General features: G+C 40.3%; 1 protein-coding gene across 2 annotated transcripts in view; it reads right to left on the bottom strand.

Annotated features, from left to right (window-relative positions):
- Positions 1–2,230: 2,230 nt before the first annotated feature.
- The window catches only part of NDUFAF5 (NADH:ubiquinone oxidoreductase complex assembly factor 5), a 74,659-nt gene continuing 60,127 nt past the window's right edge, over positions 2,231–16,762 (bottom strand). For both annotated transcript variants that reach the window (XM_073628252.1, XM_073628254.1), the window contains exons 9-12: positions 15,078–15,138; positions 14,252–14,335; positions 12,467–12,549; positions 2,231–2,413 (exon numbers count right to left, since the gene is read on the bottom strand). In XM_073628252.1, the coding sequence (XP_073484353.1) occupies positions 2,318–2,413; positions 12,467–12,549; positions 14,252–14,335; positions 15,078–15,138 (324 nt within the window). In that variant the 3' untranslated portion in view covers positions 2,231–2,317. The remainder of the gene's footprint in view (positions 2,414–12,466; positions 12,550–14,251; positions 14,336–15,077; positions 15,139–16,762) is intronic.

A 16,762-nucleotide genomic window follows, 5' to 3' on the forward strand; every position in this document is an offset into this window, starting at 1 on the left:
GTCACTTTCAAAATTCCATACGTCTTCCCTCAATATCAATATGGATCCCAATATGCCTGCCCTAGGCTAGACTGACACAGAAGAGAATAAAGAGGACAATGTACATGAGGTTCAAGAGAGGATTTGATTGAAAATCCTTCAAATAAGCCAATTTGTGCAATAATTTTAGCCCGTTGGGCCATGAAAAAGAGTGAAGGCACCCGAAGACATATATAACAAAAAACAACTGCCTTTCATCAGAATTTATGTGAGCCAACGGTCTCCTCCTGCTGTGTTGTAGCAAAGCCATAAATTTTAAGGGCCTAAAACTCTGGAAAGCAGTTTGGTAACACAGTTGTAACAGAGCTCTTTCTATGACTCAATTTACTAATATTTTTATGGTCACAGGTAATTTGTCATTGGGCAATGCATGTACTGTTCAATGAATATAAAAATAAAACTGCCTAGTTACAGTAAATTGCATCATTTTATTCTTGTAGCATCTACAATTCATAAGGGTCCCCATAAAATTTAGTTGCATGTGATGCATAAATTGTGTTATAATGCATCTTAAAAATTCTATGAGGACTGTCATTTACCACTAGGGCTGCTCCAATGTGATAGAGAGGTAATATTCAGCATAGAAAAACTGAGCATGTGCAGAGTTGCTACCACAGCTGCAGAATCCCTAGATGAGTTGGGGACATGAACAGAAGGGGGAGATAGAGAGCAGCAGGATCAACCAGGTTTTCTGCAGAATACAGAACATGAACCTCATAATGACTGAGTGACTATGAACAGCATGTAGTATACCATTTATTGATAAGTTTTTATGATGTGGGCTTAGTGACACTTTAACCTCCTGGGCGGTATGATTATGTCAGATTTTTTTAAATCTCAAAGCGGTACATTGTTTTGCATAGAAATTTGGCGTTTTATATTGTAAGCCTGTAATTCGTAGGAATAACTCACTTAAATCTGTCCAAACAAGAGTCTAGTAGACATCCCGGGTATGATAATGTTTGAAACACGAAATCATAAATTATAATATAATAAATAACTATAAATAATTATCAAAATAATAATATAATAATAATAATGTATTCAATAATGTTATCAAATCAAAAACACTGAAATTTGCTCAGTCGCAGAATTGTCGCTGTCGTCACTTTCGGTGTCTGATGACGAATTTCCCCACGATTCACTATCGCTCAATTCTGCAAGTGATTCTAATTTACTATCACTGTTTTCTAGCTGGTCTAAAACCGCTTTTGATGTAAAGGGACACTTTTTGGATGCTATGGACATTCTCAAGTTTCCAGGCAGAAAGAACAGTATATATAATATAAAAGTGTAGGCAGGGCACTGGACAAAGCAGAGGTGAAATGATTTGATACAGTAATGAAATCTTACAAACTACAGTGTATTATATGTGTTTTGTACTTTTTGAATTTACCGCCGGGCTCCGCCCCCATGCGTCGCAGGGCTCGCAGGGAACGGAGCCTGGAACTTTAATAGATCGGTCAGATGATCCAGCAGAGGATACAGTGGGGGGGACATTGCAGAATCCTGGGGACAAGGTAAGTAAGCTGTACCAGGATACTGCGATGCAATCTCTAAAGTGGCTCGGGGTTAATGCTTATGGTACTGAAAATTAACCCCGAGCCACAGGAAGGTTAAAAGGAAGGTTAACAGGAAGGTTAAAGTGCATCTAAAACCAAAAACATAATACGTTTTACCTTACCAGCCTTAGATGTGGAGGCTGCATGAATTGTATTTGTCTGTCTCTTTTTTGTATATTTTGCCTGGTAATCCTGTGAATAACACACTTCCTACCCTAGGGTGGCTATGTTTACCTACCCCACTGTATCTATGAAGGGAGCCATAGCGGTCACAGTGGGATGTTATCCCGATTTGGAATACAAACACATATTCCTCTTTTAATCCCTATTACAAGAGGGTGGGGGAATTTGTAGTTTTTTTAAAGATAGCTTGGAAGGAAGAGCATATTCTTTGCGGATTCGTTTTCGCTCTAGTTTTAGTTGCAAGAAAACATTATTCCAGGAAAGATCAACCAGTATTTTCTGTACTTGCTGAAACTGTTCTTTGCATGGAAAAGGAAAATGACTGCAGCCACCACAACCAAGGACTAGTAAGCTGCAATATATTCAATTTTTGTTCTTGGGCTTAGATGTCCTTTAAGAAGAAATCATAGCACAAGAATATCTCATGCAACAATAAAACTCAAATGTTTAGGAGAGTGAATTTCACAAAACATTTATTGTAAAAGCCTTTTCTATTATCCAGCTCAGAAATGATATTGTGAAAAGCGGTCTGTTTAGCTTTCATCTTTCTTAGACTTTGATACAATTTCATTTACTTGTCCAAGATCTCCAAATGACGCCGTTGCTGAACCTCTCTTGGCTGGCTTTGCCTGAAAGTACAAAATGAGAGAAAGAAAATATTTCAGGTCTGTTTGCAATTTTCTAGTGCAGCTCTAAAGCTAAATTGAATCACTACGCAATGCCATTCTAGCCGCTATGTGTATTGGATCTGATGCTACTTTATTTAATGAAACCCAATGAATTCATTTAAACATAAAGTACAACAAATGTTTGGCTTGTTTAATAATGGTGAGCATAAAAGCAAGCCTTACTTGACCCAACACTCATTTATTACTTGATGGAGTAGTAATATACACTGATACATTGCAGGTCCTTACTGTCAACACTGGGAAATATAATTCATCTGGAGCAAATATACAGCATTTCATTTTAGAATGAAGGAAGGAAGTGAATGGATATCAAAATGTGACTCAATATTTTGGCAAGTACTTGATTTTCTAGGGCACATGTGACAAACGCAAAGCCCATGGGCCGAATCCAGCTCACTAGGTCATTTCTTGTGGCACTATCTACTCTCCTGCAGCTGCGGCACTCCACTCATCTCCGGCCCTATCTTGTGTCTTAGAAGAGAGGAGGACAAAACTCCTCCACTAGATCCTGCGCATCTCCATGCAGTCGTGGAGAGGCTCGCCTCAACCCCCATCTCATCAGTCGGCAGCAGAGAGGACAGAATTCCTCCTACAGATCCTGCATCACTCTGTGCAGCCGCAGCACCCCTTTTTCTCCGCTTTCCCTGGTCTCAGCATTCAGCAGACTCTTGCAGATGACTCCAGCCCTCCTCTGGTTCTCCCTCCAGACCCTGCACTTTCTGCTTCCCAGCTCCACCCACAGCTTCTTCCCGGCAGCGGCACATGGGGAGTGCACTGTGATGTAGGGGAGAGTGAGGGACTCTTGACTTCCAATGGTGGTGGGGGGTGGCTCTTGACATCTAATGTAAGTGGAGGTGGGGGGGTTCTGGACATCTGCTTATAATTATTATTTTATTATTATTATGAGAATAAAAGAATTCTGTGCAACTTGAAAAGGAGGGTCGCACAGGGACTGCTCAGACAGAACACCATGGTAGAACCATGTTTTGTCTGGGCAGTCTCCAATATAGTCTCTTGTGGATGATACCGGCGACGTGCGACGCTCCTTTTCAGACGTACATCATCTGCATCAGTCTGCATGGAGTCTTAAAGCGTTTGTTACCCCAATACTTCATATTCCTGATATGTGCCTACTGTACCATGTACTTGTATGAGAAAATATCCTGTTCTCTTTGTATTGCTTCCCTTGTGTGAAATCCCTGGTGATCCTGCCAGTCCCTCTGCTTTCCTATTAAAAACTGACAACACTAAGCAGGAGAGCACACTGTGGTCAGTTCTCTAGCTATGCTGGGAACTCAGTGTGCTCTCCTCCAATGATCAGACTTGTCCTGACACGTCGTCCGGACCCGGCGCATCACGGATCAGTGTAAAGGGCTGATGATAGCGGCCCTTTACCACGTGATCATTCCATCCAATGAAAAGCCGGTGCATGTCTGGTTCAGCTCCTCCCTCTCCTCACACAATCAGTATGGTGTGTGAGGAGAGAAGGGAGCCGGGTACAGCAGCACTTATGGGTTGGATGTGAAGTGCCCACAGCGCTGATCTGTGCCCCTTCTGGCTCATTCATGCTCAGCCATGTCCAGTCATGCTCATCCATGCCCAGCTGTGCCCATCCGTGCTCATCCATGGCCAGCTATGCTCATCCGTGCCCAACCATGCTCATCCATGCCTCATTCATGCTCATCCATGGCACATTAGTACTCATCCGTGCCACATCAGTACTCATCCGTGCCACATCGGTGCTCACCCGTGCCACATCGGTGCTCACCCGTGCCACATCGGTGCTCACCCGTGCCACATCGGTGCTCACCCGTGCCACATCGGTGCTCACCCGTGCCACGTCCATACCACATCAGTGCTCATCCATGCCACATCCATGTCACATCAGTGCTCATCCATGCCACATCACTACTCCTGTGCCACATCACTACTCATCCGTGCCTCATCTATGCCACATCAGTACTCATCCATGCCACAACCATGCCACATTAGTGCTCATCCGTGCCACATCAGTGCTCATCTGTGCCACATTCATACCACTATAGTGCCCATCAGTGCCCTACAATGCCTCACAAAAGTGTAATAGGTAGGAAATTGGATTTTAAATTTATGCCCCTTAGAACACCTCATGGTGCTTCCTGCATGTTGGGTCTCTGTATGTGGCCAGGCTGTGGAAAAGTCCACCACACGTAGTATCGCCATACTCAGGAGTAGCAGAATGTATTTTGGGATACAATTTTTGCTGTGTACATGCTGTGTGTTAGAAAAATCTTCTAAATGGACAACTTTGTGTAAAAAACAAAAAAAAACAAATACGTTTTCATTTTTTTTCCAAGTTTTCCAAAAACTTGTGGGAAGAAATTACATGTTCAAAAGACTCATAATGCCTCAGATTATGTGTTGGGGTGTTTGCTTTCCAAAATGGGGTCATTTTGTGGGCGTTTCCACTGTCCTGGTGCTCCAGGGCCTTTAAAAAAGTGCAAGAGGCAGTCAAGAACTTTTGGTGTACGTTTATCAAACAGAGATAATTTATCTCATGTTAGTTCTCAGCAGTTCTCAGAGAAAAATCTTCTGCTCTGGCACCCTGTTTATGAAGCGCCAAACATTTGTTCTCAGAAGAAGAAGAGAGAAGTTTTTCCTCTGAGAACAGCTGAGATCTGAGTAGGAGGGGAAGGGCTGCCTGTGATCTCCTGATAAACCTGTGTGATTACAGAGCAGCTGAGTTTTAAAAGTGAAACTAAAGTTAAAAAGACTGTGTAATTACATGAAAATAATAAACACTGACCACTGGGGCTTTTTTAACTCAGTTTTTTACACACATTTTGCCACATTCTTTAAATGTGTGTTTTGGACCTTTTTTATTGCTTATTTTGGCATTATTTACGTGCATGTTGCAGTTTTTTAACATGCCGTATTTTTTAACGTGGATTTTTTATTGTCCATTTTGGTGCTTTTTACAACATATAGGTTTTTGACAACATTTAAAGTATTCTGTTTTTACTCCCCTTAATCAAACTATATTGATTGGTGGTTGTATGTTATGTTGTCCCTGTCTACTGTCTATCGGAGTGTTATAGATAAGAAAGGGAAGAATAGTGCTGTTCACAGGTATATGTAGTACATCTGCTAGATAAAGTAGTTTATAGGCAAGAGGGTATAGGCAAACAGAGAAGACTGGCCAGTCATTATGGGCATTAAATTAAGTAAGGGAATGAAGGGTAAGAGACCCTCAAAAATGCCCAGCGCAAGAGGAGCGCTATATATGAACCGAAGGTGCGGTTCCGCCTATACTGAGCCCCTAGATTAATGGTCAAAGTGGACATGGATCCATAATGGGTAACTGGGTTACCAAAGTCCACAGGGACTAAGAATCATGCAGAGTAAACAGCTAGAGAAACAGCTATCTATGTGAGCAGGATGGATCAAGGGTGACAATTAACACTAGACAGAAAGGGACATTTTGATGTTAAGTTGTGGGATGAATTTGGGGTCAGGCACTACAACTAGTTAAGTTAAAACAGAGTAATGAGAGTTAAAACAGAATACTTTATATGTTGTCAGAGAAGGAAGATGGGGTGAGCACTATGGCTGCCCGTCTGATCATAGAAGGTACAGTACGTGAAGTATGGCATTACAATACATGGGACTACAATACATGGGATGCAAAGGATATCAGAACAAAATAAAGAAAGCAGAAGTTAAGCAAGGAAATACAAAGAGTTAAAAGAAAGTGGGAGAATGATATGCATGTGTTGTGTACAAATGGGAAAAATGTAAGCAATTTTAGAGAGATATTCATGTACGTGTGTGAATGCTGGAACCTTTAGTTCTATCGCTTGTGTGTGTCATGTATGCAGATGTGACCCCTCCTTTGTGCTCTCATGAAAGAATTTAGCTGGGATGAGAGATCAGTGATAAGCTGGAATGACACCATGCCAATTTTCAGTTTTTTAGACAAAACATTTATAACAAAATGTGCCGGGTTAATTATTCTAATGATAAACATGTGATCACATTATTTTTGAATCTGTTTTCCAAACATGGTAAAATGAAGGTTACATTTAACCGTGTATTACACAAATTGAATATCCTTTGATAGTGGAAAATTACCTCCTTTAAGGAAATATATCTCTGGATATATATTAGGATTAGGGTGTGATACTGAAATTATATTGGGGAAATTTGTAAAAATGGGATTAGTTTGGATTAAGATAACAATTTTGTAATTTTACATTTATACATTAAGCCCTTATTGAGAGAAAAAAATGATTAAGATGAGGTTAATTGGAATACAGCTGCCATAATATTTAACAAAGCCAAGATGGATGGGATACATAAGAAGTTTTTCTACAAAAATGAAATCTAAAGGTCTGATAATAACTTGATGTGCGGTCCATGATGTGAGAGTAATAATAAATAAAATTTAAATATAACAGACCCATCACATCAAGTCCACACACCCTGTTAGGATAGATAGCACCTGCAGCCAAGTGTATAGTTTTTGATGTGGCTGAGAGCTTTCCGTTCTGTGATATACACAGATTGTTGATCCTTTTGTTTTTATTTATTTTTATTTTTGAAATCCAAAGCAGAATGTGTGGATTGTGAAATGATGTGACCCTTTTCCTTGTAAGTGCAGTGGGTACAAGCAGAAGAATATTTTGGATTTATGGACATCTCTGCATGACCGCAGGGTATTGTTATCATTTATTATAATATTGCCAGGAAAATTTTGTCTTTTTGAAACATGAAACTGAAGTTCTTACACAAACAGCATGATAGAAAATAAGCCATTGTAATATATTTATGCAAGCTGGACCCAGTAATGAAGGGTTCACCCCAATATATCAGAGCTATAGCTTTATGCAAAGGTGCTATTAGATAAAGTTACAGACATTATTTTGGTCAAATATTTAATGGTCCCACATTCTGCGCAGCAAATATACAGCGAACTAAATGTTTGTCTAATGAAAGGTTCAAAATATGAATTTGTTTTGTTTGTATATGTACTAACAATGAAAAATACGTACATTTGAATCCAGCCACCTTATTGCCTCTATTGGAGGAGGCTGGAGAGAAAGGAAAACCACATGTGTTAAATTGATGGTGTAGGAATCAGCTGCTGGGAGCCCAGTGCAAGACACACTCCCTGAAGACCCAGATATTTCATTTTTTGTAGAGTTATTCCCAGTTTTATACTGAGTATGCAGTTTAACACCCAGAAGGGTACTCTGTATTTAGAGTCATTGGATCCTTTTTCCCCAGCTCAAGAAGCAGAGCTCCATATTTAAGCAAAGCCTGTGAGCTATAAAAAGAGTATATATGTTTATAGATAGTCAAGATATAGAGAGCTTTTGGTTCCACTTGAAGGGTCAGAAGTTTGTTTTTACTTCGGCAGGTAAACCAATCAAGCATGCTATGTTAATTTGATTGGCTGTTTTCAGCCTTCCAGGTTCTTGCTGAGGTAGCCATACTAACTTTAAAACTCACACATGGAAGCAGATCAGGTGACTTAGGATGCTGCATTACAGCCCCGGACACTTGATGGGTCTGTGCAACTCACAGATTCCACCCTAGTTCTGGCCCAGTATAGCTGGGATTAATAATTCAACTTTAAGGACCCCAGAACAAGAAGAACAAGTGGTCCACAGGGGGCAACTTCTTATGAAACAGGACTTTGGAAAAATGTGATCTTTTATGTCTGCCAGTCACTCTTTTCCCTCCAGCTTGACAGATTGACCGTGTCATCAGTCACAAGAAGTTATGGCTGCCTTAGTAAATGAGCGTGGGATAGAGCCAGGGTTCACCACAGTTGTTTTTTTTTTTTTTTTTATAACATAGCACTTTCTTGTTTTACCTGTTACCAAAGGTGTTACCAAAAGCTGAACATCCCTTCCAGAGATTACAAGAAGATATATCCAGATGCCCAAGTCAGGATCTTACGAGCATGCATTTTGTCTGTATGGACATGTTTTTTGGATGTCCAGTGGCAAATGCTACTGCAAAGGCCACAGTAAAAGGTGTTATCAGAAGTAGTTTGTAAGTACAGAGTGCAGAATCTACAGAGAGTAACAGAGGAAATCATTTTTATAGGAGAGTCCTTACTAAAAGTTTTGAGGTTTTATTTTTACACCCCCTACTGTCTACAATGTAGCGGACAAAGTAGAGTAAGAAACTAGAAAACTTTTGCCTAAATGTTTTCTTATATTTTATCAAGCCCCTAAGGGGATGTTGGACTCTCTCCCTATGGGATTTGGTTTGGGAGTGTGTTGCTCACTTTCTTATATTTTGTCTCAGCAGCTGAAGTCCTCCATTCGGATCTCACAGAGAATGTTGCTGATCTTTTAAGGTTTTTGACAAACTCATTTATGTGTTTTCTCCCCAATTCCAGATCCTAAAAGTTTGAAAGGATCTAAAACTAAAGCCAGGTGATTTGTGGATTGTTAAGAGACATTATATATATATATATATATATATATATATATATATATATATATATATATATATATATATATATATATATATGGAAATGTTTGGAGACTCAATACAGCATCTATTTCATGTACAAGTTGTGCAAAGCTTGAAGGAAAAGTCACCCTTTATCCATACCAGACACTGCAAAAATTACTAAATTAAAGAAATCTCTGTGTTTGTGTGTTTGATTTGTTTCCCTCTTGCGATCACAGTCTAGGGTACTTTTTGATTCAAATACTTTAATTGTAAGGGATATATATATATATATATAATGCGATTTGAAAAGTAGTTTAGCCAGGTTGAAGTCATATTTGCATTTTGATTTGCTTTTTATGTGTATTTTGGCAAACAGCACATTTTCTAGCCACTTTTGGGGTGCCATTAACCATTAATGGCACCGCAAGCATATCATGCATTTTGCATGTGTTTCTGGAATGCACACAAAAACGCAGGTAAAAAATTTGCCAAAATACAAGTTAAAAAAGCACCAAAATGCACATAAAAATGAGTTTTAAAAACAAGCCAAAATGTGTGTTGAAAAAAGCAGCAAAAAGTGCATCAAAAACAGTATCAAAATGTGGACAAAAAAGGCCCAAAAAGCCAAAATGAACATTTTTTTGGGCATGGAGCATTGTGCATTTTTTCAATGCACATTTTGGCATGTTGGTAGTGTATTTGTCAAATGACAAAATGTATTGCAAAATACATTCCTGCTAACTGCATTTGGGGTGCCATTAACAATGAATTTGGAATTGTGGCAAGAATTGTGCAATTCTGCCAACAATTCTGCATTGCTCAGATGTGAATGGGTTCTAAAAGAAAATACATTATAACTATACTGTGTGTGTGTGTTTGTACTGTAGGTGTGTGTATATATATATATATATATATATATATATATATATATCACATATGTGCACACAAACATAAATAGCTATTTATATCTTTAAGCTTGCTATTGCTGATAGTAGGAAGAAAGAAGCCTCCTTCCTCACATCACAGCAGCTTCTCACCCAAATTCTCCACCTCTGAGCTGCAGAATCTGGGACAGAGATATTTTGCAGAGATGGCCAGTGAGATCTTCAGATCTCACCTTCATAAACTGGTCATCTGTGTAAAAGTGAATGACAGAAGGGTGTGTCCTGTGATGAGAAGTGAAGAACATGTTCTCCACTCCTCATCTCAGCTTCATAAACTGGCACACCTGAGAGATTAGCTGTGATCATTAGGACCTTGGCTCTTCTCTGTTTGATAAACGTTACACCTAAATGTGTAATTTATGTCCCTAGAACACCTGATGGTGCTCCCTAAATATTGGGCCTCTGTATGTGGTCCAACTGTAAAAAAGTCTCACATATGTGGTATTCCCATACTCAGGAGAAGTAGCAGAATGTGTTTTGGGTTGTAATTTGTGGTATGCACATGCCATGTGGGAGAAATAACCTGTTAAAATTACCATTTTGTGAAAAAAAAATATCTTAATTTTGCAAAGAATTGTGGGAAAAAACTAAAACTTAACCACATGCCGACCAGCCGCCGCAGTTGTACTGCGGCAGAATGGCACGGCTGGGCGAAACGACGTTATGTAGCGTCGCTTCGCCCTGTGGCCACTAGGGGGCGCACGTGTACCCCCGAGCCGATGCGAGTGCCCGGTGGTCTCGATCATAGCTGGGCTCCCGCGATCGCCGCTGAGACACGGAGAACCCGGAACTGTGTATGTGTAAACACACAGTTCCCGGTTCTCTGAGGGGAGAACTGACAGATCATCTGTTCAAACAGAGTATGAACAGCAATCTGTAAGCTTCCCTGCACAGCAGGGAAGCTAACATCCCCCTTCAGTTAGAACACAAACTAGGACACACCTAACCTCTTCACTTCAAGTTTTGACTTTAGGTATACTTTAAATGCAGTTATTATACCATCCAAGGTGGTTGGGTAGGCATTATAAACTACAAAATCTCTTTAATAATATTCCATTTTCTACACACCTTTACAGCAGAACAGACCATACATGATCCTCATCATAACTATCAAAGTATAACTAAAGGCAAAATTCTCTTTGTTTTGAATAGAGTGGAGAGGGAGTATAACCCCTGTCCATTTTTTATTGTTGTTGGTCTCCCCGTCAGAGAGATTCCCCCCTCTCTATTTGTCAGGTTTACCATTATTATTGAAAGTGAAAGCAAAAGAAAATCCAAAATTTTGGGCTGTCCCCAGAAAAGTAATAGTCATCCAATGGACACTAGTTCTGGTGAGCGTATGGGACTGCCTTAATTACAGGGATTTCAGGGATTTCCTCTCAGTTTTGCCTTACCCTTCATACCCTACCTCACCCCTCAAACAGCCTTTCATTTTTTTTTTAACTTTCCCTAATAAGTTACATTCATTTTATTCCCTAGGAAGCTCTCTTCTACCGTCTCCTGACATGTTTCCCATTGTCCCCCCCCTTCTCCCGTTTTCCACACCCCTTCCCCCATCCCACCCCACCCTTGTTCCCACGTAGATATGCCTACTAGGCTTGGTTTGCTTAATTTGTACTCTTGCTCCCTAGGGATTCCTAACACGTAATTCAAAACTGAATAACTTCTGTTTAAAATTGTTCAACATGCCTATTTGGATACATTTTTAGTGTGATTGTTTCCATACAGTTCTGTAATAGCTACTGAGCTCTTTTCTGGATTATCTGACCCTGGTTGTTATACTCTGTTGGTGTACCTGTACCCCTTTCTGTGTATACTTTCAAAATTTCAAAAAAAAAATCTTGGAAAAAAAAAAAAAAGAAAGAAAAAATAACAACTTGATACAAAATAATGTTCTTTAGCAGGGAACATACATTCCACAATAATAATTATGCTACCAAAATGAGTGTGTGTTGTAAATTGCCTCCAGCATTGCTCCTGTTTCTTCTTGCTGCGGGCTGCCATTTTGCTGAAGTCCAGAGCCCCTGAACAGCAGTAAATCATAAAGTGGAACTAAACCAATCGATTATTAACTGTCACATTTGCTTGTGTCCTCAACCAAACTGTCAAACCATCAAATGGCTGGTGTCATAACTGATCACATGTGCAGCACCATGGCAGTTGCAGATCAAACAGAAGCAGCATCCTTGGCTGTAAAGGATAGGAGGGTTTATTTCTGCTTTAAGGCTGTCAGCAGATTGGCCTCTAAAAACTCAGCAGTGCCTAAAAATGGAGAGCAACTGAGCATGTGAAGAGCAGGGTGAGACAGTTTATTACTGGATTTTAAATGGTATAGGCACTTGTTATTAAAGCTTTACATAGCTACACCTGCAAAAGGGACCAGCCTGAAGTGATCTAGCAGGACTTAATTTTTTGACTAAAATTCAACTTTAAAAACACTTTAAAATTATGCAAACACAATTCCCCAATTCAAATAGCCTCCTCCATTCTATTGTCATTGAATATTTATAGGGTTTACATGAGCAGCTGTTCAGTACAATACGCCAGTCTGGGAGCTTCTTTATGATCCACGCTCTGCACAAGAAGCCCCGGTGATTACCTGTGATTCATGAGGTTTCCACCCGATCATATAGTATATCTGGAACGTGGCCGGTATAGAGCCATCCTCCTCCCCGTACATCTCTATGGAAAGATGAAATGTGTTTTAGGGACAGATGTGCGCAGAATTCCAGACAACAGAAAACAAACTGATCAGCTGCTGTAAAAGTCAAGACATCTGGGCTGAGGCATATATGATTAGGCTTGTTCTGCAGGGAGACACAAAGATGGCCACTCCAGCCAAGACCTTTCATTAATCAGAGTGATTTTCATTCCATGTTTTACATTTTCAGAATGTGGTTATAGTCTACACTCACCGGCCACTTTATTAGGTACACCTGTTCAATTGCTAGGTAACACAAATTGCTAATCAGCTAATCATATGCATTTAGGCATCTAGACGTGGTGAAGACGACTTGCTGAAGTTCAAACTGAGCATCATATTAAAAACTCAGTGGGAAGAATACTGCTTTCATCATTGGTGTCAGTGAAAGGAATAGTGCTCCATCAATGGCGTCAGTGGGAAGAATAGTGCCCCATTATTGGTGTCAGTGGAAGGAATGGTGCTCCGTCAGTGGGAAGAATAGTGCCCCATCATGGGTGTCAGTGGAAAGAATAGTGCTCCATCAATGGCGTCAGTGGGAAGAATTGTGCCCCATCATTGGTGTCAGTGGAAGGAATAATGCTCCATCAATGGCGTCAGTGGGAAGAATAGTGCCCCAATCATTGGTGTCAGTGGAAGGAATAGTGTCCCATCAATGGTGTCAGTGGGAAGAATAGTACCCCATTATGGGTGTCAGTGGAAGGAATAGTGCTCCATCAATGGCGTCAGTGGGAAGAATAGTGTCCCATCATTGCTGTCAGTGGGAGGAACAGCGTTCCATCATTGGTGTCAGTGGGAGGAACATGCCCCATCAATGGTGTCAGTGGGAAGAATAGTGTCCCATGATTGGTGTCAGTGGGAGGAACAGTGTTCCATCATTGGTGTCAGTGGGAGGAACAGTGCTCCATCAATGGCGTCAGTGGGAAGAATAGTGCCCCATTATTGGTGTCAGTGGAAGGAATGGTGCTCTGTCAGTGGGAAGAATAGTGCCCCATCATGGGTGTCAGTGGAAAGAATAGTGCTCCATCAATGGCGTCAGTGGGAAGAATTGTGCCCCATCATTGGTGTCAGTGGAAGGAATAATGCTCCATCAATGGCGTCAGTGGGAAGAATAGTACCCCATTATGGGTGTCAGTGGAAGGAATAGTGCTCCATCAATGGCGTCAGTGGGAAGAATAGTGTCCCATCATTGGTGTCAGTGGGAGGAACATGCCCCATCAATGGCGTCAGTGGTAAGAATAGTGTCCCATGATTGGTGACAGTGGGAGGAACAGCGTTCCATCATTGGTGTCAGTGGGAGGAACATGCCCCATCAATGGCGTCAGTGGGAAGAATAGTGTCCCATGATTGGTGTCAGTGGGAGGAACAGTGCCCCATCAATGGCGTCAGTGGGAAGAATAGTGACCCAAGGGCCGGATAAAGGCAAAAGGACCACATCCGGCCTCCGGGCTATAGTTTAAAGACCACTGGTGTAAACTAATAAACTAATTTGGACTGATCATTTGGTGTGGTGCTCCTTCCACTGGTGCATCTTTCAATGTTTACCAACATGCTCATTTAGGATCTGATTGATTCACAAGCCATGCACTGCTTAGTTTCACCAATGATGTCAAAGGGTAGTGTCATCGGTGTGACGGGAAGAAGAAAAAAAAGAAAAACAGTTATACAAGGATATCATGTTACCTTGGTATATGGCCGCAGCTGCCATCATTGAATCTCTGTGTAGCAAGCATCTTCTGTTCAAAGCGCAATTACTCTCGCCCATACCTAAAAGACACAAATACAGTACAGATTACCATAACTGTAAGGGTAGATTTGGATGTATGGCTTGCTGCACGCTGATTGCTATATGTCGGGCATATTTTGCCATAGGCGTGGCGTGAAGCATCGCGACCACAGCATATAAACACCCTGGTCTGCTGCCTATTGCATCTTAAAGGGGGCCAGCAAAAACACGGCTCAACCTCGCATTTATACCACCCTCCAACCGCATGTCTAAATAAGGCCTAACTTACATGCAAAATGTCATTATATCTGACCAAAAAGAAAAGAAAAGAAGTGTTTCTGAATTTTTTTTTTTACCACTGAACCAAATATATAAATAAAAAAAAATCGAATGGAAGCACAATACATTCACTTTAAAATATTGGTCCAGAATTTCTCTTACTTGTATACAAGAGACAAAGTTTTGGGCAGCAGACTCTGTAGCATTTGGCCTTCGAATCTGCTCTATTGTCAGGAGAAATGTCTCCAGACTTCAGGAGGTGCTGCATGCAGGTCACTCATCCATGGGCAAACCCTGGTATGTCAATGCAGCCAGACATTCACTGCACTCATCTAATTATATGCCCCCCCCCCCCCCCCAAGTACCGTGTCATTTACTTATATAGCGCCGTTAATTTACGCAGCGCTTTACATATACATTGTACATTCACATCGGTCCCTACCCTCAAGGAGCTTACAATCTAAGGTAATATAAAAAATAAAAACATAAAAAATGTATACTTGCCTTGCAAATCTTTCATTAGTTCGAACATTCCAGGATAGTGAACCTGAATTTCATCCGAGTCCTACAGAAATAAGAAAACAAGGAAGGATTACATAACTACAGACTGAACGGCTGAATATGTGGCTATTTTATTCCATGTCACATCATAGCAGTAAGTGGAAAACAATTTCCTGCTGCTCTGTCCTTAGGAATTACAATCTGGGTTTTGCAGATTGCAGGTGATAAGAGACAGGCAGCTATATACATTTATAGATGTGCCATCAAAATCATTTTGACCCCATAAAAAGCAAAAAGCAAAAAGCAAAGAGAAGTTAAAAAGAAATATTAAATTCCAGCTTTAAAAGAAATTTCTCACTAAAAAGAATACTTAAAGCTAAGTCCAGTGAAATAAATTGGGGGTGTTTTTTTGGATTCCCCCTACTTAAGTTTGATCAGCCAGTCTATCAGAGCTCTGATAACATCAATGGTGATACTATAACAATATTAGCTATAAGAATAAACACAATGCTCAAAGAAGCAAATGTATTAATTATTTACAAATAAAGTAGAACAACAACATAGAAATCTAAAAGAATAATACAGAGTATATAGAAATAAAAGAGCAGAGATGATACTTTACATAACAAAATATTTATTCTTTATCTTTATTCTTATCTCAATCAGCGCGATCTTTACGTATACCAAAAATTAACAATAAAATTATAACTAAAGTGTTACTAAACCCACAACAGTAAAATCAGTCCGTATATGCAGTAAAGCATACTTGTTATACTCACTGTGGAATCTAAGGGGTTAATCCTCTGCATTGTGTAAAAAGGCTGTTTGATCCTGTCCTCTCTGATCCTCCCTTTCTTCCACAGTCCCCAATCTATCTCCTGATAAGACAGAGGCTAGAGGACAAGTTGCACAAGCTCAGTTTGGTGTGTATTGCTGTGTATTTCTTTCTTGGGAGGGTGCATGTGATCAGCACAGGGCCAATCGCAAGCACTGTACAGATAGAGGGTCAGTGGTCCTGCAGCCTCATAGGACAGTCAGTGTAGAATGAAAACTCCTCCTACAAGCTTTAACCAGACACTGATAGAAGTCACAAGACTGTTCTAAATGCTGACGAATAAAGGTATGTAGCAGTTAATGTTTACTAAAATAATTGCATTTTCATGTTCTGTGTACTGTGTACCAGATATATATCTGCGTGCAAACTCATGGAAACCAAAATTTATGAAAAAATTGTGAAAAAATATAAATAAAGTATAATTAAACAAAATACAGTCCTGTGCTCCCCAGTAGAAACAGTGATCTTCAACTTCACTCCTTCCTTCAGTGACTTGTGCACCTTCACACACCAGATGTGTAGCATTTAATAAAACATATTGGTGAAATGAAAAACAATAAATATGCACTCACTTGGGCGTTTAGGGTGCTGATGCCCTTCACAAATCTTATTTTGGTTACAGAAGCTGGTCATGAGACTGCCTTCTCTCAGAAGAGATGCTGTACACAGAGGCTGAAAGCTGGCCGGTAACTGCTTAAGCCACCGTTTTCAGCCTGTGTGTACCTAACCTTAAGTTAGTTTTTTTTCGTGCAAAAAAAAAAACAAAAACAAAAAAAAACAACCTGTCAGCTCCGGTTGGATGCACTGTACCAACCATGTGAAGCTAGTCCAGTGATCTCCCCCGCTAAACTGT

This window comes from Aquarana catesbeiana, linkage group LG04 (assembly GCF_042186555.1).
Source record: "Aquarana catesbeiana isolate 2022-GZ linkage group LG04, ASM4218655v1, whole genome shotgun sequence".
NCBI classification, from domain to species: Eukaryota; Metazoa; Chordata; class Amphibia; order Anura; family Ranidae; genus Aquarana; species Aquarana catesbeiana.